Genomic DNA, 22,793 nt, shown 5'->3' on the forward strand with positions numbered 1-22,793 from the left:
GGGAGGGTCCGCGCCGGAAGCGAGCTCTCCACGGTTCCATGACAGCAGGCCCGTGGGGGCAGGGAGCCTGCACCAGGCAGTCTTTCTAGAGCCGGGCTCCTTTTCCGAGTCTGGGATCCTAGAGCGACTCGCAGCGTAGACAAGGCGTTGCCCCGGCGCGTTGTCGCCGCCTGGCCCCGCGCTGGCCACGCCCCTCCGCTTCCACCCTGCCACAGGTCCCCGGCCGCAAATGTCGCGAGACCATCGTCCATCCTCCTGGCGTGGTCCCGCGGCCCACGGCGTCCAGAGCGCGCACGCAGGCCCGGGAGCGCGGGACACACAGGGCACGCCGGGTCTGTGGGGCTGACGCTGCCAGCTGTGGGCCTCCCTGTCCCGGTCGCCCAGTCTCGCGAGAGTTGGGAGTAAACAGCCCCGAATGGAGTGCCCAGGCGTGTTCGCTGCGGAGGCGCCGTTATCCCGGGCCCGCCGGCCCTGAGCTCCAGGCGGCGCAGGTACGTCAGCCGCCCGCGCGCGCGGCCTCCCCGGACAGCTCCCCTGCCCGCCTGTCTAGCAGCGGCGGCCCACTCGGTCAGCTGTGCCGGCTGCGTCCGAGGCCCCAAGGCGAGGGCTACGGGGGCCGGGCCGGGCCGGGGGAGATGGGCGCGGGGCCTCCGGCGCTTGTTTGGATACAACGTGCCTGTCCCGCGGCCCTGCGGGGGTGTGCGCGGTCCGGCGGCTTGTTCCGTTGCATGGTTTTTTTTACGTGAACTGAGCATTCACCGAGTGAAACAATACGCCCTGCTCTGGCCCCGAGCCTGCAAACAGACTGAATTCTAGGTGCGCTTCCGGGGCAGTGCTGGCTTCAGGTTTAAAAGACCTCGAGTCTTTGCCTTATCTCGGTCTGTGCATATTCCGCTGCTGGTTTTTGGAAATGCAGGGATCCTGTTCGGCAAACTCTCAGAACCTGGTTGCCTTTTAAACCTGTAGCATCTTAAAAATCTTGCCTCGCCTTGGCATGGTTGCGCTACCTATGATCGTTGTGGATCGTCAATATTTTTATTAAGATGTTTACCTTTCGTATTGGGTTGTCTGTTTGTCTACACAAATTAAGTTATTGGATTCTAATCGACACTTCCAAATGACATGGAGTTATTACATTGTGATTGACACTTCTAAATGACATGGAGTGGAATACGACCTGAGTTGAATTCTGGAGACTCGTCCTTAAGTCTTAACTATGTAGGTAAGCCCTCCTAACTTCAGGGTCTGCGATTGTATATGTAAGAAAAGGAGGGCTTGCAGAAGAGAAGTAATTCCTCTTATTTTTGTTTTTCAATTTGGAAAATCCGCTTTTATTATTTATACTTATTTTTTAATATAAGGGCTTCATTGAAGTAGAATTTACATACCATAAAATCCACCTGTTTTAAGTGTACTATTCAGTGGTTTTTAGTAAATTTACAGCTGCACAGTCACCACCAAATCCACTTTTAGAACATTTCCGTTACCCCAAGACCTCTGATGCCCATTCGTGGTCAATACCCATTTCCAAGCTCCGCCACAGGCAACCTTTCATCTACTTTGACTTTCTAGATTTGCCTTTAATGACTATTTCATATATTCAGATGGAAACATATGATATGTGGCCTTTTGTGTCAGGCTTCTTTCACTTAGCATGTTTTCACAGTTCATCCATGTTGTAGCATGAATCAGGATTTCATTACTTTTATGACCAAATAATATTCAGTTGTGTGGCTCTACCGCATTTTGTTTAAGCATTTATGCAGAATACTTTTGGCAAATAAAATTTTATTTTATGCTCCAGTGTGTGATGCAGATGACAGCAAAATTGTTGATTGGGGATGGGAGCTGGGACCTGACCCAGACACGTGTCAAACTACTGCACTCCCCAGGCACCCTGTATAATCAAGAATTGGTCCTTTCTATATAAAAAGGGGAAATTCCAATGCAGAGCTTGCGGAACCTTTGAAGCACCTAGGGATGAAGTGGGAGCTCTTCTAGTCAGGAGGTTAACAAGAACTAGGAAGACTGGGCCGGGCGCGGTGGCTCACGCCTGTAATCCCGAACTTTGGGAGGCCGAGGCGGGCGGATCACGAGGTCAGGTGTTCAAGACCGGCCTGGCCAATATGGTGAAACCCCGTCCTTACTGAAAATATAAGAATTAGCTGGGCGCAATGGCAGGCGCCTGTAATCCCAGCTGCTTGGGAGGCTGAGGCAGGAGAATCGCTTGAACCCAGGCGGCAGACGTTGTAGTGAGCCAGGATCACACCACTGCACTCCAGCCTGGGCGACAGAGTGAAACTATGTCTCAAAAAAAAAGAACTGGGAAGACTGAAGGCTAAGGTGAACTATGCATTGCTCCCATCAGTACTGCAGAAATCTGCTTGAGGAAACGCTTTATTTATTTATTTATTTATTTATTTATTCATTGAGACAGGGTCTCGTTCTGTCGCCAAGCTGGAGTGCGGTGGCAGATCTCAGCTCATTGCAACTTCTGCCTCCTGGGTTCAAGCGATTCTCCTGCCTCAGCCTCCCAAGTAGCCGGGACTACAGGCGCCTGCCACCACGCCCGGCTCATTTTTGTATTTGTAGTAGAGACGGGGTTTTACCATGTCGGTCAGGCTGGTTTCAGACTCCTTGACCTTGTGATCCACCTGCATCGGCCTCCCAAAGTACTGGGATTACAGGCGTGAGCTACCGTGCCCAGTTGAGGAAACGCATTTTAAAGTAAAATAAGGAAGGTAAGAAGTTTGGAGGTGCCCTGTGTGTGGAAAACTAATACTGGATGACTAAAGGGTGAGACTAAAAGACAAGAGTGACTTGTATGAAATAGTAGGCAGTGAAGACACCACAGACCAAGGTTTCTCACTCTTGACTGTAGTAATACATTGGGATGAATTTTTTTTGTTTTTAATACAAGACCACCTGATGGATAGACTGTGCCAGAAGAAATGGTTGCATTGGATGTAAGAATACACCAGAATACCCCTTTGTCGACCAGGCTCGGTGGTTCATGCCTGTAATCCCAGCGCTTTGGGAGGCCGAGGCAGGCGGATCATGAGGTCAGGAGATTGAGACCATCCTGGCTAACATGGTGAAATCCCACCTCTACTAAAAATACAAAAAATTACCCGGGCATGGTGGCACACGCCTGTGGTTCCAGCTACTTGGGAGGCTGAGGCAGGATAATCGTGTGAACCCAGGAGGCAGAAGTTGCAGTGAGCCAAGATCTCGTCATTGCACTCCACCCTGGTGACAGAGCGAGACTCCGTCTCAAAAAAAAAGAAAGAAGACACCTTTGTTTTACTATAGTTTGGTCTGGCATAACTTAATTGTTAGCCTGTTAAACAGTGGTAATACAGCCAAGTATGTAATTGGTTCTGATGGTGGTAGTTTTTCAGCCGACTTTTAGTTGGACTGGATAGTAACCTTTCGTGGTCTAAACACAATTCAGTCTCCTTTGGAGCTATTTTAGTAAACTAGTTTATTACAAAGCAAGGCATAGCTGCATAATTAGATGATTATCGGGTGATACAAGTCATTTTCTCTCACCTGCATTATGTTCTAATTATTTTTAAAGAGATAATTTCAGATATATTTTAGTTATGCCCAGAATTATAATCTGTGTGATATTCCTTTCTTGTGAAAATTGTAAGTGGGAGACTCCAAGAGCTGCACAGAATGCTAGCCACCAGCTGGGCCAGCTGCTTGCCCGGTAATCCATTTCTTCTGCCGAGTCTCCTACACAAATCCTGTTAAGCTGCACAGAATGCTAGCCACCAGCTGAGCCAGTTGCTTGCCCGGTAATACGTTTCTTCTGCCGAATCTCCCTTCTACACAAATCCCATTAAGTCCTGTTTTCTGTGTCTGTAATTTGAACTGTGTCTTTTTAAGTTAGTGTTTGATGTCAGAAATTTTAAATTATTCCTGTATTAGAGATGTAATCATTCTCATGAGAAATCGATAGGTATAGAAATACCGTCTTTTAAGGTTATGCTTTTGTATGGGAAGATAACCAGGTCTTCTGCATAAAGAATTTATACAAAGTAAATCCGGTTAACATTTAGTGGATTCAGTAACAGCCCTAAGTAGGCTGTCTTAAGTTAAGTGATATTACAAATGATAATAAGCCTTTCAGAATGAACTAGCCAAAAGCTTAGTACTTTCAAAGGCTGTCTTTTCCTTAGGCTGGAAAATAACTTTAGACAGATCTTTGAGAACAATTTGTAGGAGATAGACCCCTTTTAAGCTTTAGTATATGTACAAATAAAATTAAATCTAGCATATATATTTGAATTTTTGTGCCACTGTCTTACCAGAAAGTATGATTTATTCTTTTTTTTTTTTTTTTTTTTTTTGAGATGGCATGTCACTCTGTCACCCAGGGTGGAGTGCAGTTGCTTGATCTTGGCTCACGCAACTTCTGCCTCCCAGGTTCGAGCGATTCTCCCAGCCTCAACCTCCTGAGTAGCTGGGATTACAGGCACACGCCACCACACCCGGTGAATTTTTGTATTTTTAGTAGAGATGGGGTTTCACCATGTTGGCAGGCTGATCTTGAACTCCTGATCTCAGGTGATCAGCCCCCACTGCACACCCCCAGCCTCAGTCTCCTGCAGTGCTGGGGTTACAGCCATGAACCACCAAGCCTGGCCTGTTCTTTAAAATTTATTTGAAAAGGTTTATTAAAATACTTAAATGATATGTTTTATCTAAGTATAAAAGTAATGTGCTCCCTATAAACATAAATAAAATAAAGCAGAAATTAACTATCTGTAATCATACAGTTGAAAGGTAGAACCACTGTAACCATTTTGGTATGTGGCTTTCAGTGGGTTTTTTTGTTGTCGTCGTTTCCTTTTGAGACAGAGTCTCAGTTGCCCAGGCTGGAATGCAGTGGCTTTATCTCTGCCCACTGCAACCTCCACCTTGGTTCAAGCGATTCTCATGCCTCAGCCTCCCGAGTAGCTGGGATTACGGGTATGTGTCACCATGCTCAGCTAATTTTTTTGTATTTTTAGTAGAGACAGGGTTTGCTATGTTGGCCAGACTGGTCTTGAACTCCTGGCCTCAAGTGATCCGCCTGCCTTGGCCTCCCAAAGTGCTGGGATTACAGGCATGAGCCACCACACCCAGCTTCATTTTTTTTTCTTGCTCATAGACACATTTTAAAATTAAAATGTAAAATAAAATTTGGATTATATGGTACATGAACTGTTTTACTTAACATTTCATTAGCATTTCCCCATATTTCTATTGTTGTAGCAAATGACCACAAACGGTGGCCTAGAACAACATGAAATTACTGTCTCACAGTTCTGGATATCAGAAGTCCAGAATCGGTCTCACTGAGCTCAAGTCAAAGTTTCAGCAGGGCCCTCTCTTTCGGAAGGCTCTGTGGAGAGAATCAGTTTCCTTTTGTTTTGGTTTCTATAGGCCACCTGTGTTCCTTGGCTCCCGACTTCTTCCCTTCTTCCTCAGATTATCTCATCCTCTTGATTGCTTTCTTTCTTTTTTTTTTTTTTTTGAGTTGGAGTCTCTTTCTGTCGCCCACGCTGGAATGCAGTGGCACAGTCTTGGCTCACTGCAACCTCTGCCTCCCAGGTTCAAGTGATTCTCCTGCCTCAGCCTCCCAAGTACCTAGGATGACAAGCGCCCACCACCATGCCTAGCTAATTTTTGTATTTTTAATAGAGATGAAGTTTCCCCATGTTGGCCAGGCTGGTCCTGAACGCCTGACCTCAGGTGATCTGCCCACCTCGGCCTCCCACAGTGCTGGGATTACAGGCATGAGCCACTGTGGCCAGCCAACCTGTTGCTTTCATCATCACGTCTCTTACTACCTGTTCTCATCTCCTGCCTCTCTCTTTTTTTTTGAGACGGAGTGTCGCTGTGTCTCCCAGGCTGGAGTGCAGTGGCGTGATCTCGGCTCACTGCAAGCTCCACCTCCCGGGTTCACGCCATTCTCCTGCCTCAGCCTCCCAAGTAGCTGAGACTACAGGCGCCCGCCACCACGCCCGGCTAGTTTTTTTTGTATTTTTAGTAGAGACGGGGTTTCACCATGTTAGCCAGGATAGTCTCGATCTCCTGACCTCGTGATCCACCCGCCTCGGCCTCCCAAAGTGCTGGGATTACAGGCTTGAGCCACCGCGCCCGGCCCTGCCTCTCTCTTATAGAGACCCTTGTAATGACACCTGGCTCACCTGGATCATCGAGGATACTGTCTCAATGCCTTCATTTAGTCACAACTGCAAAGTCCCTTTGGCCTATATGCTTTTGTGTATGAAGGAACATTCCCAGGTTCTAGGAATTAGGATGTGGGCATGTTTGTGGGGACCATTGTTGAGCCTACCGCAGGAGGAGCATTTGAAATTGCTGCATGGCATTCTGTGGTATGCACGAACCATAATTACTTAGTCAGTCTCCTTGTTTATGCACATTTAGATGGTCTCCAGCTTTTCCCACTCATAATCTTGCAGTGTATATCCCTGGACATAAAGCCTTATGTGCTTCCAGATTCATACTTCTTGGATTAAATCCCTAGGGGAGATTTTAGAAAAGCAGGCGATCTGCCTCTGACGAGTGCAGCCTCTGGAGCCAGGCTGACCACCTGAGTTCCCAGCCCAGCTGTCCTGCTTGCTGGTGTTGTGGCCCCAGGCAAGTTGCTTTGCTACTCTGGGCTTCAGTTCTTATCTGAAAATGGGGGTAGTAATGGGTTGTTGGGAGGATTGAATGAGTTAATACTTGCAGACTACTTAGAATGTCACCTGCTACATAGTCAATGCTCAGTGAGTGTTAGTTTTTGTTATTTTGGATTTGTTGGACCAAAAGTTTTTAGTGTTCGTTTTAAGCGTTTAATACATATTTGAAAATTGCCATTCTAAAAGGTTGAGGTGTTTTTTTTTAATATTCACCAGCAACGTATGAGAGTACTTATTTTATTGGATTTGTTGACTTAATAAACATGATTTTTATTCTACAGGGGGTGCCTCATTTTTTCTGTCAAAATATCACTTGATTTGTTGAATGTAAATCATAGAAACACAGGTTAATGTTAGCAGAAATTTACCATGAATCTTTTCAGGAATTCTGTCAATTTCCTAGAATGAGATATACTTTTAATTTCCCTTTAACTAGCTCAGTCCCATCTTTGGATGTCTTTCTACATAACAATTGATGAGTGTAAATCTATCTGACATGGTATGTGGTTTGGTTTTGTAGCTGTGAACAGCACTGACTGAATCCAATATAAGAGGCTTAGGATGCCCCTGTCACCACATTTAAAATACCCCCAGGCTTGTGCATCCCTGGCAGGTGAGGCTAAATAAAGAACTTATTTTTTCTGCCTGCTTTGGAAACAGGCTGAACCTAACAGGAAGGCTGCATGAACAGTATGAAACCTTTTTTTCTCTGAAGCATTTGCGAGTAAATTGCAGACCTGATACTCCATTATCCCCCGGTATTTTAGTGGGCGGTATTTTAGTGGGCGTATCTTCCAAGCAAGGACCTTCTTACATAATCACAGCACAGTTGTCAAAATCAGGAAATTAGTTTTGATACATCACTACCATCTGATCCACAGGCAGGCTTATTTGGGTTTTGCCAGTTGTCCCTGAGTGCCTGTTACAGCAGATGGATCCAGTTTGGATTCATGAGTTGCATTGTCTCTAGAGTCTCCTTCAATCTGGGGCAGTAGCTCAGTCATTCTTGCCTTTCATTACCTTGGTGCTTAGGAAAATTCTAGGCCAGTTGATTTTGTAGAATGTCTCTCAATTTGGGTTGGTCTGATGTTTCTCATGATTTGATTTCAGGTTGTGCATCTTTGTCAGGAACCTCCCAGAAGTGATGCAGGCTCTTCTCAGTGCATCTGCTCTTGTAGACCTGGCTCCATTTGTCCCATTGCTGCTTCCCTTGGACAACTTGCTGGAGCCTCCCCGCTGTAAAATGACTTTTCCCCTTTGAAAAGAGAGATTTTGTTGGCAGTAAGGCATTTTGAGATGATGTAAATATCTCATTCTTCTTCAAACTTTATGTCATTGTGGACTCCTGTTTTCCTGTTTTATTCCACGAATTGGGATCTGTTATATTCATTATTTATTGCGATGCTCAGATTGCCCCGGATTTGGTTAGTGGGGGCCCCTCCAGACTGGTTTCCGTGTTCCTTGGACACTTCCCCATCATTCTGTGAGCCTTTCCTCACCGAGTGACACTGTTCCAAACCCGTCTTATTCTTACCCTACCCAACCTGGAACTAGCTCTCTGTCCAAAGAGTCTGGGTTCTTTTAGTGGAGAGTGATATTTAGAACCAGTTGTGGGCACTAGGTGGGCTCCTTGCTGTTGGGATTTCACTGCTGCCACACGCTTTTGGAGATAGCTAGGAAATGTATGTAGCATGTATACATGCACTTAGATTTCTTTCTTTCTACATCTGTTAGTCTATGTATTGAAAACCTTAAATGCAGACCAGCATTTATCATTTTGTTCTGCTACTGAATGGTTCATTTATATTTTTCTTTTTCATATTTCTAACTTCCTTCTCTGGCAGTAAGAAAGCTCCATCCCATTATATGTAAAATATTTATTTGATCAGCCAGTTTCACCTTCACTGCTATCACCCCGTTGCCTGCATGGTGCCTTCTTCACTTGCCAAGCTCTGACCCCCTCACCTGGTGCCTCTCCCTTCACATACCTTCCTCACTCTGCTCAGACTCGAAGACCCCGTGGTGGGCTTCTGCCATTCTCCCATGAATTCCTACCTTCTTGTCTTCAGAAGAATTCTTCAGAAAGCGAAGAAGAAAAGGCAGAGTTAGCACTCTTTTTAGAAAGTGCTTTTCTTGAGCTGAGTGCAGTGGCTCAGGCCTATAATCCCAGCACTTTGGGAGGCTGAGGGGGTGGTGGATCACCTGAGGTCAGGAGTTCGAGACCAGCCTGGCCAACATGGCAAAACCCCGTCTCTACTAAAAGTACAAAAATTAGCTGGGTGTGGTGGCGGGCGCCTGTAATCCCAGCTACTGGGGAGGCTGAGGCAGGAGAATCGCTTGAACCGGGAGACAGAGGTTGCAGTGAGCGGAGATTATGCCATTGCACTCCAGCCTGGGCAACGAGAGCAAAACTCTGTCTCAAAACAAAACAAAACAAAAAAGCAAGCAGTGAAACTCCATCTAAAAAGAAGAAAAAAGTGCTTTTCCTTAGGTGTGTGTGTCTGTATCTGCATGTGCATGCTCTGTCTGCCTGTCCTGCTGCTGTTTGCCTGCTTACCTCTCAGTGGTGAGCCTGTCTTGGGAAGTGTGCCCATCGGGTTTGCATTATGTAGTGAGAACCAGGAGGGACCAGTCATCACAGCTGAATAGATGTATTAGACCCTGGAAAGTGCAGTCTGTGCTTGCAAAGCCTCACGGACTTGTCTAGTGAGTCAGTGGGAACAAGATCTCTTTAGGCCCAGGCCAGACGTCGTGGCTCACGCCTATAATCCCAACATTCTGAGAGGCTGAGGCAGGAGGATCTCTTGAGCCTGGGAGTTTGAAACCAGCCTGGGCAACATGGTGAGACCCCATTTCTACCAAAAAAAAAAAAAAAAAAAATTAGCTGGGCATAGTGGTGCTATTGTAGTCCCAGCAACTACTAGGCTGAGGTGAGAGGATCACTTGAGCCTCAAGAGGGTGAGGCTGCAGTGAACCGTGATTGTGCCACTGCCTTCCAGCCTGGGGGACGAAGCGGGACCCTGTCTCAAAAAAAAAAAAAAAGGCCCAGGAGTTCGGGGTTGGTAACAAGCACAGCCTTGGGGACCCCAGTCCCTCTGCCATCATTTACTGGTCTCTTGCCCCCATTTCGGCATTTTTGTTTTCCTTAAAGGAAATTTACATTTTGAAACCACCTTATTCTAGGATTGGGAAACTATAGAAACTTCAGGATCTGTTGCCATATTTTTTGAGCCATAAATCCTTTGAAATAGTGTCTTGTTAGAGCCTGGATTTTAGCTCACCTTTTAGGAACACAAGCAGGTCCACGAGATCCAAACACAGCAAGGGGTGTGTCCTTGTCCCTGTCATTTCCAGCCTCATCATTCATCCCCATGGGATTTTTACACTTGAAGGCACCTTCCTTCCAGCCGCTGGTGGTTTGGTAGGCTGGAGCAGGTGGGCTGGAGTTGATAGGCTTGGTAAAATGCAGTCTCGCGGCCAGGCTCACCCACTCACTAGTGTGGCCCTTTTCCAGAAGGGACCAGTTACTAAACTAGTGGTCTCTGTCTCTTCAGCTTGCCCACCTTCCTTTTGCAAATTGTTTCCCACAGATTTTGGTTTCCTTCTGACTTTCCTGTGCCCTCTGTCTTTTGCCATGTCTGAAAGAAAAGGTACTGGATTGCCTGGGATTCCACCCTAAGCCATGTCCTAGACCCTGAGGCTCATCCTAAATTGAACATGCTCAGAGCTCAGCTCCTGCTGGTGTCTCCCAAGCCAGCTTCCCTGCTGTCTTCCCCGTCTCAGTTAGGGGCAAGCTCCACTGGTCCAGTCGGGCAACCAGCCTTGGTGTTGCCATGAATCCTCACTTGTGTGCCCCCCACATCTGGTGGACAGCACATCTGTCACTTCTACCTTCATATCTGTAATGTCATTGCCTCTTATCACCTCCCCTGCCCGCCCTGGTCCAAGCCAGCATCTGCTCTCCCTTGGCTCGTTCTATACAGAAGTCCTCCAGATGCTCCCTGCCTCAGCCTGTGCCCCCTTCCACACCGCAGCCAGAGTGACTGGGCTAAAACGCAAGCCACACGTGCTCAGGACTGCCTCACGCTTTCTCTTCCCATTCAGAATCAGAGCTGAAGTCCTTTCTGGGACCTGCAGGCCCTCCCTGGGCTATCTCCCCCCTTTCCTCGGGTTTCATCTTTGGCTTTCCCTTGCTTCATGCTGGCTTCTTTGCCTTTCTTTCCTCGCACACACCAGGAATGGTCCTTGCCCCAGGGCCTTTTCACTTGCTTTCCTACTGTCTGGATTCTCTTTCCCTAGACCCTTGGCCTATTTCCTGCATCCGAAGGGCCTTCACTGAAAAGGCCCCTTCTCAGCAGCTGCTGTAGGTAGCACTGTAGCAGAAAGCCAGCTCTCTCCTGACTTGTTGTATTCCTTTTCTTTGTTTTTTCCTACTCATTATTATTATTATTATTATTATTATTATTATTATTGTTGTTAAGATGAAGTTTTGCTCTTGTTGCCCAGGCTGGAGTGTAGTGGTGTGATCTTGACTCACTGCAATGTCTGCCTCCTGGGTTCAAGTGATTCTCCTGCCTGAGCCTCCTGAGTAGCTGGGACTACAGGCGCCTGCCACCACGCACGACTAATTTTTTTGTTTTTAGTACAGATGGGGTTTCACCATGTTGGCCAGGATGGTCTCGGACTCCTGGCCTCAGGTGATCCACCCGCCTTGGCCTCCCAAAGTGCTGGAATTACAGATGTGACCCACCGTGCCCAGCTGTTTTTTCTCCTTCTCAAATGTAGTTTTTATCACCATCTAAATACCATATGTTTTACTTGTCTTAGTTGCGGTCTGTCTCCCTACACTGGAAGGTAAGCTCCATGAGGTCAGAGATTTCTATGGTGTTTTGTTTATTACTCTATTCCTACTCCTAGAACAGTGCCTGGCTTTTAGTAGTTTCTCACTAAGTGAGTTGGATGGGTGAACACAGGAGCTCAGCAATCTCATCCTTTGGCTGTGTTTTATCTCTGTGCTGTTCACTGCCATTGGATGGAAGAGGTCCGCATTTCCAGTTGTTGGCTGGGGTGTACCTGCCTGAGGTCCTCTTCGCCCCCCTCATCTTTCAGCCTCTCCAGACCGACCCCTCTTTGCCTCCCTCCTCAGGCTGGGCGGTGCTGATCCTTGCATGTCTTCCTGTGTTTACAGCGTTGCCATCCTTGGGATGCTCTGCTCCTCCCTCCCTCACGCCCATCTTTCAGTCCTGCTGAGCTCAGATTCTTCCAGAGCTGCTGCAGTGCCCTCTCCCCAGCAGAAGCCGCCTCTTCACAATGTGTCAGTTCAGCATCTATGACCCTGGATGCCTGCCTCTCCTTTGGCATTTTCATTTCCTGCATTTTGTTTAGTTGTGTTTGGCTTCCTTAAATTTAACTAGATCACACTTTGAAGGTTGTGCCCCGACGCGCTCATAATCCGTGTTTGTTCTGTAGTACCTGATAGTATCTTAAGTTGGTAAGTACTCTAAAATTGCCTGATCTAATGAATAAGTTAAGGTAAAGTGTCTTATGATAATAATTGCCTTCTCCGTTTTCCAAAAACCCCAAGTTTATTATTATTTTTAATTTGGGGAAGAACTGATTACCTTAGAGGTTTTTTTTCATTTATTATTATTATTATTTTTTTGAGACAGTCTTGCCGTCACCCAGGTGGGACTGCTGCAGTGGCACAATCTCAGCTCACTGCCGCCTCTGCCTCCTGGGTTCAAACGATTATCCTGCCTCAGCCTCCCCAGTAGTTGGGATTACAGGCATGCACCACAATGCCCAACTAATTTTTTTTTCAGTAGATACGGGGTTTCACCATGTTGGCCAGGCTGGTGTCCAACTCCTGGCCTCAAGTGATCCGCCTGCCTCAGCCTCCCAAAGTGGAATCACACTGGGATTACAGGTGTGAGCCAGCACACCTGGCCTTTTTTTCATTAAAAAAACCCCAAACCCGGCTGGGTGCGGTGGCTCATGCCTGTAATCCCAGCACTTTGAAAGGCCGAGGCAGGTGGATCACGAGGTCAGCAGATCAAGACCATCCTGGCTAACATGGTGAAACCCCGCCTTTACTAAAAATACAAAAAAAAATTAGCCAGGCATGGTGGTGGGCGCCTGTAGTCCCAGCTACTTGGGAGGCAGGAAGGCCAACGTGAACCGGGGCGGGCTTACAGTGAGAGCGGTCGTGCCACTGCACTCCAGCCTGGGTGACTGAGCAAGACTCCATCTCAGAAACAAGCAAACAAACAAACAAACAAAAAAAACCCCTTTCTTTCCATTTCTTTTCTTTTATTTATTTATTTATTTTTTTAATTTTTTTTTTTTTTTTTGAGACAGGAGTCACCAAGCCCTGTCGCCCAGACTGGAGTGCTGTGGCGGGATCTCAGCTCACTGCAAGCTCCGCCTCCCTTGTTTAGGCCATTCTGCCTCAGCCTCCCCAGTAGCTGGGACTGAAGGCCCACCACCTGCTTGACTAGTTTTTTTGTATTTTTTTTGAGTAGAGCGGGGTTTCACCGTTCTGTTAAGCCAGGATGGTCTCGATCTCCTGACCTGCGTGATCGCCCGTCTGACCTCCCAAAGTGCTGGGATTACAGGCTTGAGCCACCACGCCCGGCCTTATTTTTTGAGACAGAGTTTGGCTCTTTTTGCCCAGGCTGGAGTGCAATGGCGATCTCGGCTCACCCGCAGCCTCCGCCTCCGGGTTCAAGCTGATTGTCCTGCCTCAGCCTCCTGAGTAGCTGGGATTACAGGCTTGTGCCACTACCCTGGCTAATTTTGTATTTTTAGTAGAGACGGGGTTTCTCCATGTTGGTCAGGCTGGTCTTGAACTCCCGACGTCAGGTGATCCACCTGCCTCGGCCTCCCAAAGTGCTGGAATTACAAGCGTGAGCCACCGCGCCCGGCTCCATTTCTTTTAAAGGCAAGTATCTGCCTAAGTTGTAAGAGAACATCAGCCATCTGTTCTGCATGGGCTGTGTTACAAGTTCTTACCTAAGAGTCTTTACCTTTGAGTGAATTATTTTAGAACAGGTTGAATTAAAGTTGATTTAACCCAGTTGGATCTAAGATTTTTCTCACTACTATTACTTACTTATATTTGTGTTACATGGAGCCCACATGTGTCACAGATTCTTTAGCTTGAGGCAGAAAAGTTTTAAGAGGCTTTTTTGTTTGTTTTTTAAGTGGAGACAGAGTCTCACTGTGTCACCCAGGCTGGAATGTAGTGGTGTGCTCTTGGCCCACTGCAACCCTCCAGGCTCAAGCGATCTTCCTGAGAAGCTGGGACTATAGATGCGCCACCATGCCTGGCTAATTTTTAATTTTTTTTTGTAGAGATGGGGTTTCTCCATGTTGCCCAGGCTGGTCTCAAACCCTGGGCCCAAATGATTATTCCTTCCTTTTTAACAGCAACATCAAAAAACCTGCCTTGAGTGAGGAACCCATTTAATAAATATCTTTTAAATATATATTCATTTACTGTGCTATGAGAACTGTTATTACTGGCTTTTATCTTCTTTGGCCAGTAGTCTTTAATTAAGCTAGATACATGCTTCATGTCATTATTTTCTTTGTACTCCACTGCTGGATGTATCAAGCATAAAGAAACTGAGAAATAGGGGCTTACTCCTGAGTAAACTTCTGTGAAACCTGTTAGGGTGGCTTTAGGTGCCCTCTGCTTTTCTGGTCTTTCTGTTTGGCTCTTTGTTTTTGCTCGTGCAGTTGGCATTCTCATTGTTGTTGTTCTTGTCAAGGTGGATGTAACTGCTTTAAACTTTCACTCGTCTCAGATGAGTTCTACGTCTCTTAGTTGCCAGTGCCAGTGCCAGAGATAGACTTGTTTTTCAGGATCAGTTGTTAGTACAGTAGTGAGAGTCCCTACTTAGTAAATGTAAAAACATCATTTGGATATTTTAACCCCTCACAGTACTTTTATCAATGTTTTTCTACTTGCAGAAGCACGTGTTGATAGTTCCAGAAGCCAAAAACTCGGAAGCACCAGTTTCTGCCAGAAGAATGAGTTTTACAGCTTGAAGTACCTTTCCTAATAGATGACTAACTCCTTGTCCTTAATGTTTTCTCTTTAAATACAAGTAGTGAGCAGACATGGTGGCTCATGACTGTAATCTCAACACTTTGGGAGGCCAAGGTGGCTGGATCACCTGAGTTTGAGACCAGCCTGGACAAAATGCCGAGACCCCTTCTCTATATTAAAATCCAAAAATTAGCTGGGTGTGGTGATGCATACCTGTAGTCCCAGCTACTCGGGGGGCTGAGGCCGGAGGATTGCTTGAGCCCAGGAAGTTGAGGCTGCAGTAAACTGTGCAGAGATTGCGCCACCCACTCCAGCCTGAGTGTCAGAGTGAGACCCTTCCTCAAAATAAATAAATAAATAAATAGATAAATAAGAATAATAAAATCCTAAGTAACACTGGAAGGCCTGTCTTGCTTCATTTACGCATCCCCCACCCTGCTGGATTATTTATGCCCCAGGTATGGTCTATGCAACTGATTTTTCTGGGTATGTTACAGCCAGCATTGTTCTTTACTATTGCTCTGTTTTCATTGTGAAGAATGGCAGTTTTTCTTACAATTAGATGTTTTGGACGATGTCAGTGCCCATGTGTAATTTAATATTCAAATGACATTTTTCTTTAGCAATAACTTCCCTCACAAACTGTCCTCTCATGTCACTCCAGTAAAGAGATAATCTGGTTTTATAACACATTTAGCGAGTTATATTTTTTTAAGTGTGAGGTTTCACACTTAAAATAGATTTCAAGACAGTAAACCCTTTTATGCTCTTTTCATAGAATTGGTAGAAAATATTTCAAAATCTGTAATGTTAAAGCATAGTGTTTCTTAAAGAAGGTGTTAAATATCACTTATATGGAAATTCCTTTGCTGTTAGGTATTAATGTTACAGCAGAAAGTAAGGATGTATACCAAGCTTTTGCCTGAAAACTTCATGAAATTTGTGGGAAGTAAAAGTGCCAGGCCGGGCGCGGTGGCTCAAGCCTGTAATCCCAGCACTTTGGGAGGCCGAGACGGGCGGATCACGAGGTCAGGAGATCGAGACCATCCTGGCTAACACGGTGAAACCCCGTCTCTACTAAAAATACAAAAAAACTAGCCGGGCGAGGTGGCGGGCGCCTGTAGTCCCAGCTACTCGGGAGGCTGAGGCAGGAGAATGGCATAAACCTGGGAGACAGAGCTTGCAGTGAGCTGAGATCCGGCCACTGTACTCCAGCCCGGGTGACAGAGCGAGACTCCGTCTCAAAAAAAAAAAAAAAAAAAAAAAAAAAAAGTGCCAACTGGGGAGATGCTCTGGGGATTGAGTTGAAAGTGATAGGAAATATAGAATCTGAAACAGAACGAAGGATCATCCTGATTCCTTTTTCTCTTTGACTGCTCGAATGCTCAGGTCCAGTGTGCTTAATATTTTTGGTGTTATTTTGTTATCCTTAGTTTTTTCCATTTTTCTCATTTATTTTATTGTTTTATTTTTGAAGATGCCTAAAAAATTTTCCCATGAAAGCAGTGAGTAATAAGTAAATAAACATGAAATAATACGTTTCATGGTTGTATGGCACATTAATTTGTCTTAAAACTGGAATATCTCTTTTACTCTCTTATTTATTATTTTAGACATAGGGTCTCACTTTGTTGCTCAGGCCGGACTCAAACTCCTGGGCTCAAATGATCTTCCTACCTCAGCCTCCCAAGTAGCTGATCTACAGGCACCTGCCACCTTGCCTGACTGACCCACCTGTTTAAATTATAAATATAACTAAATCATACCTGGCTATGTCAGTTTGCTACTAATGTCTGTTTGCACTATTTTTTGTTTCATAGATTGCCTCACAGTGGTTGATTAATCAACCCCATTGGACGTTGGTTCTGTGGTACAAATGGAGTATAGGACTCAGTCATCACGGCCTGAGTGAGAGAAGCCTTATTCCAAGATGGAGAAGAAGCGGAGAAAGAAATGAAAGCCTCGCTTCAGGCTGAACCACAAAAGGCCATGGGATTTAACTTTTATTTACGTTGGACAAGACTGTAAGATGGCTGATCAGTAATGTTGCAGCTTTTAGCCGAAACAAAAATTTACTTCTAATCAAGAAGAAAAAAGTGTGATTTGAACGTATGCAATTTTATGATCATATTCGCTTATGACCATGAAGCTTGTCAACATCTGGCTGCTTCTGCTAGTGGTTTTGCTCTGTGGGAAGAAACATCTGGGCGACAGACTGGAAAAGAAATCTTTTGAAAAGGCCCCATGCCCTGGCTGTTCCCACCTGACTTTGAAGGTGGAATTCTCATCAACAGTTGTGGAATATGGTAATGATGTTGTCTTAAATATTAGGACCTCCCATCCTATTTTTTTCAAGCTTACTTAATATAAAATTAGCTATTGCTGAAGAACATGTTCCTCTTTTCTACAGTATATTTCTTTTTTTTTTTTGGAGACAGAGTCTCACTCTGTCACCCAGGCTGGAGTGCGGTGGCATGATCTCTGCTCACTGTGACCTCTGCCTCCTGGGTTCAAGCAATTCTCATGCCTGAGCCTCCCAAGTAGCTGGGATTATAGGTACCTGCCACCGTGCCTGGCTAATATTTTGTTTTGTTTTGTTTTTGAGATGGAGTCTCACTCTGTTGCCCAGGCCGGAGTGCAATGCTGCGATCTCGGTTCATTGCAGCTTCTACCTCCCGGGTTCAAGCAATTCTGCCTCAGCCTCCCGAGCAGCTGGGACTACAGGCACCCACCACAACTCCCAGCTAATTTTTTCTATTTTTAGTAGAGATGGGGTTTCACCATCTTGGCCAGGCTGGTCTCGAACTCCTGACCTCATGATCTGCCCACCTTGGCCTACCAGAGTATTGAGACTACAGGCATGGTGGCTCATGGCCTTTTTTTTTTTTTTTTGTATTTTTAGTAGAGATGGGGTTTCAGCATGTTGGCCAGGCTGGTCTTGAACTCCTGACCTCAAGTGATCACCCTCCTTGGCCTCCCAAAGTGCTGGGATTACAGGCATGAGCCACCATACCTGGTCTTCTGTAGTGAATTTCCAATGGGTTGACTGCACAGCTCATGAATATTAACTTTGCGTAAGTTTGTTTTCCCAGTAGAGTAAGCTTATATGAGACAAGGAAATTGACATGAATTATTTACCTACACCTTCTTTTTTTTTTTCTTTTGGAGACAGAGTTTTGCTCTTGTCACCCAGGCTGGAGTGCAGTGGTGCCATCTCAGCTCATTGCAGCCTTGACCTCCCAGGCACAAGTGATCTCCCACTTCAGCCTCCCAAGTAGCTGGAACTATAGGCACCTGCCACCATGCCCAGCTAATTTTTTTCTTTTTCTTTCTTTTTTTTTTTTTTTAAGATGGAGATTCACTCTTGTTGCCCAGGCTGGAGTGCAGTGGCGCCATCTCAGCTCACCACAACCTCTGCCTCCCGGGTTCAAGCCATTCTCCTGCCTCAGCCTCCCGAGTAGCTGGGACTACAGGCATGCGCCACCACGCCCGGCTAATTTTGTATTTTTAGTAGAGACTGCATTTTTCCATGTTGGTCAGGCGGTCTTGCACTCCTGACCTCAGGTGATCCTCTCGCCTTGGCCTCCTAAAGTGTTGAGATTATAGGCATGAGCCACTGTGCCCGGCCTGCCCAGCTAATTTTTTTTATTTTGTGTTTCACCATGTTGCCAAGCCTGGTCTTAAACTCCTGAGCTCAAGCAATCCACCCACATCGACCTCCCAGAGTGCTGGGATTACAGGCATGAGCCACTGTGCCCAGCCTACTCCTTGATTCTTTGGAACAGGTGCCATTGTAGTTGGTAAGGATGGGGAGCTGGGAGGTGCTGAATGTTTATGTTCTAAAGTTTATGTGAAGAACTAAGCAAACAGTGTCACTTAATCCACTCTGGAATTTTGCTATTGTTTTCATTTTAAGAAACACTAACTGAGCATTCAGTTCTCTGAATTTTTTTCCTGTTTGAAAAAAAATTATATGCATTTCTTTGTTGTGTATTCAGACTTCTGTAGGTATATGCTTTTTAAAAAATATCACAGGTATCTGGTTTTGAATGATGTATTCTGTGTGGTTAGGTGATTCATACAGATATTTATTTATCTATTTATTTGGGACAGAGTCTTGCTCTGTCACCAGGTAGGGGTGCAGTGGCGTGATCTCAGCTCACTGCAGCCTCTGCCTCCCGGGTTCAAGTGATTCTCCTGTCTTAGCCTCCCAGGATTATGGGTGCCCATCACCACACCCAGCTAATTTTTTGTATGTTTAGTAGAGATGGGGTTTCACTATGTTGGCCAGGCTGGTATCAAACTCCTCACCTCATAATCTGCCCACGTCGGCCTGGCAAAGTACTGGGATTACAGGTGTGAGCCACCGTGCCCAGCCCCATGTAGATGATTTTTACTCAAAGCTCTGCAGACAGCTGTCTAGGCATTTAAACTAGTCTTTGTGTTTTCCTTTCATCTGCTGTGGGCTTTAAGATAATTTTTGTTTTGCCAGATTTTAGATTAGATACAATGTAGTATATGTTATAATGTATGTGCTTAAATTCTTATTTTTGTTTGTGGTGATTGGTTTCAGAATATATTGTGGCTTTCAATGGATACTTTACAGCCAAAGCTAGAAATTCATTTATTTCAAGTGCCCTGAAGAGCAGTGAAGTAGACAATTGGAGAATTATACCTCGAAACAATCCATCCAGTGACTACCCTAGTGATTTTGAGGTGATTCAGATAAAAGAAAAACAGAAAGCAGGGCTGCTGACACTTGAAGATCATCCAAACATCAAACGGGTCACGCCCCAACGGAAAGTCTTCCGTTCCCTCAAGTATGCAGAATGTGAGTATCGTGATTGTAGGCAAATTTCTGTCTCTGCCATTTACTTTGAAAAATCTCAAACTGCAGAGTACTTGAAAAATAGTACAGTGAGTATCTGTGTCCTTCCATCTAGTTTGCTAATTGTGAACATTTTCCTGGTAGGAATTTTTTAGTTTAGTTTTTTTTTTTAGTGCACAGGGTTGGTGGTAGGGGGGTGGAATTATTTTTTAAAAAGAGACCTCGTGCTGTTCTGGTAAAAGAAAATCTGAGGGTTTGCAGTAGTAGATGGTAGTGATCTTTGTTTCTGTTGGAAGTGATTTTCGCCAGCTTCGTCTCAGAGCTTTCAGACTTCAAGGCTGCGGCTGCCTTCTCGTGCTGAAAGACGCATCCTTATGTCTGCTTCTTCCTTGCATTTTGCTTCTCCCTGTGTGTGTGTGTGTGTGTTTTCTTTTTATTTATTTATTTTTTCAGGACGGAGTTTCACTCTTGTTGCCCAGGCTGAAGTGCAGTGGCGTGATCTTGGCTCACCGTAGCCTCCACCTCCCGGGTTCAAGCGATTCTCCTGCCTCAGCCTCCCAAGTAGCTGGGATTACAGGCATGGGCCACCACACCCAGCTAATTTTGTATTTTTAGTAGAGATGGGGCTTCTCCATGTTGGTGAGGCTGGTCTTGAACTCCTGACCTCAGGTGATCTGCCCTCCTCAGCCTCCCAAAATGCTGGGATTACAGGCGTGAGCCACCGTGCCCGGCCCCATTTTTTAAGGCACTCTTGCAAAACATGTTTTCCTTGGGTTTCATTTTGTTTTTCTCAAAGCCTCCTGACCAGCAATGGTCATGCATCAGCTGGATTTATTTAAGTCATCAGCTGTGCACGTGTGAGGATGGAAGGAATTTGGCTTTTCCTTCTCCAGGGCTTAGTCCTTCCTACTTCATTACAATTGGGCTTGTCAAGATAGAGTTTAGCCTCAAATAATAAATTGCATATTCATTAAATGATATTTTCCAAAGATATATATTACCAAAGGAAAAGGATTTTTTTTCCTGTTTATCTTAAATCAGGTTAACAAATTGCTAGTTCTGTTATTGTTTACTATCATTTCTTTCATTAGAAGGAAGAAGAAATTAAAGTGTTACTCTTCTTTATCTGTCATATTTTAGGCCTAAGAGCCTCTGAGGTTTTGCTGCATTAAACACACACACACACACACACACACACAGAGAAGTTTAATTTTCATAGTAAAACCAGGTGTAAACTTCAGGCATCTGACTTTTTCAGAGCGTTTGCTGCTACTCCAGATGTTATGTATTATTCTCCTTAAAAAGCAGTGACACCTCAGAATAATCCAGGAAGATAAAAGCCAGTCAAACCTGATACAATTAGCCAAATGTATACATTGTGGTATTTTACTTGACTTTATTTTTACTTCAGTTATCTTAAAGAGCTCTAGAATGCTTTAGGAGACACGGAGTTGCCTAATTTTAGCACAAGAATCCTAGACTCTCTGGAGGTGGGATTCCCTTGGACACCATCTCCACTGCGTGTGTCCTGGGTGCCTGACACCCCTGTGAGGGGAAGCTTGCCCACGTTGCACGCCCATGCCCCTTGAAGTTAGCTGTGACCTTCAGCAGTAGGCGCCTTTTCCATCTTGAAGCTTCAGTTTTTCTCATTCATAAAATGGAGATGATACTCCCTACCTCACGGGGCTGTCATGAAGATAACACGAAGTAATGCGTATGAGGAAAGCAGTAGAGTGTTCAGGATGTTGTAAGTAACCAAATGTTAACGATTTCTATGGCTCTTGTTCATTTGCTTTATGCTTTATTTTGGGCTGACACCATTCTCACTTTGGATCCCACCCATTTGATTCTATCCCATGGGCCGTAAGCCAAAGCCTACCTGTTTTCTACAAGACAATAGTTAAAGATACGATGAAGACAGCTGTCTTTTTGATATTTGAAGATACCCATGGTGTGTCTCTTCTGGCAATTTTTTCTCTCCAAGCTAATCCCCAGTTCCTTCCATAGTTACTCAGATGACATGATTTCAAGTCTCCTCATCATTTTAAGTATTTTCCTTTGAATGTACTAATTTTTCTCAAGTGTTCTAAAGCTGTGAAGCCCTGAACTGAGTATAATACTGGAGGTGTAGTCTGGCCTGCGCAGGGTCGAGCAGAGCAGACCCCTTCCTGGTCTCGGTGTTGCTCTTCAGTCAGCACCTCCAGCATTGTCCTGCGCTGTTGACTTAAAGATCAACTCAGCATAGGAATTTCAATTAAGAACCATTTCAGCTGGACTGTGCAAATATTTACTTACCAGAATTGACGTGACTGTATATGCTTCCAGGTCCCTGTACTTACATGGGTGTCGTTTGGTAAGGCTGGAATAAAAATAACAATGATTTTGTTTTAGAAACAGAACTGTATTAGTATTATAGATTTTATCTTCTTAAAACTGATTTGAAATATGACTTGTTCATTGTAACATGGTCTTTGAAAGGTAAAGGGAAAACTCTTAGGCCATTTCTGTGGTATTTCCTTTTTCTTCCGCTTTTTAAAAATAAAGAGACTTACAGGTGGTAAAATTCGTCCTTTTTATTTTTATTTACTTATTTTTTTTCATCCTTTTTAGAGTACGGTTTGGCAAGTTTTGGCAAAAGTATACCATCAAATATCCACCAACAAAATCAAGATATGGAATAATTCCATCACCCTCAGAAATTCCCCGTCTCTCACTCCTTTGTAGTTCTTTTGTTTTTTGAAAGGTGAAATTCTAGCAGATAAGAATACTGAGAATATTGAGCAATATATGGTTTTTTAAAGTCCTGTTGATATTTGATGCTCAATGAGATAACATGGCTTTTGCCTACCCCAGAAACCTAGTGAAACTTCTAGTGAAAATAAAACTCCATGAATGCTTAGGGTCATTTTCTTTAACTTCTCCCCTTTCTGGTTCAGTGAGAACAAGTTGCTGATGAAAAATCAGGTTTGTCTTTAGTGTTAGTATCACAGTTAATCAGTCTTTCTCTGCCTTACATTGGTTAGAAAATTTCAAGTAGAGAACTATTTAGGAATAATATGACAGCTAAATAACATCCTATAATTATAATTGCATTGAGACTGTCCTTCTAGAAAAAGAAGATAATCCCACTTTCCCTCAAACAGAATGGCAAATTGTAATCCTCGCTGTGTTTGGGATAGTTTTGCCTGGTGGGTATCATGTTTTGCTCTTC

General features: G+C 44.9%; 1 protein-coding gene and 1 long non-coding RNA gene across 5 annotated transcripts in view; one reads left to right on the forward strand and one right to left on the reverse strand.

The window, feature by feature from the left end:
- Positions 1-288: 288 nt before the first annotated feature.
- Positions 289-22,793, forward strand: part of MBTPS1 (membrane bound transcription factor peptidase, site 1) — a 65,606-nt gene continuing 43,101 nt past the window's right edge. For all 4 annotated transcript variants that reach the window (XM_003917244.4, XM_021932212.2, XM_021932213.2 and 1 more), the window contains exons 1-3: positions 289-491; positions 16,575-17,060; positions 19,328-19,585. In XM_003917244.4, coding sequence (XP_003917293.1) covers positions 16,892-17,060; positions 19,328-19,585 — 427 coding nt within the window. In that variant the 5' untranslated portion in view covers positions 289-491; positions 16,575-16,891. The remainder of the gene's footprint in view (positions 492-16,574; positions 17,061-19,327; positions 19,586-22,793) is intronic.
- The window catches only part of LOC103880580, a 38,321-nt gene continuing 36,709 nt past the window's right edge, over positions 21,182-22,793 (reverse strand). The window contains exons 2-3 of the long non-coding RNA XR_001898347.3: positions 21,878-21,941; positions 21,182-21,268 (exon numbers count right to left, since the gene is read on the reverse strand). This is a non-coding gene — a long non-coding RNA (uncharacterized LOC103880580). The remainder of the gene's footprint in view (positions 21,269-21,877; positions 21,942-22,793) is intronic.

This window comes from Papio anubis, chromosome 18, assembly GCF_008728515.1.
Source record: "Papio anubis isolate 15944 chromosome 18, Panubis1.0, whole genome shotgun sequence".
Lineage (NCBI taxonomy): Eukaryota > Metazoa > Chordata > Mammalia > Primates > Cercopithecidae > Papio > Papio anubis.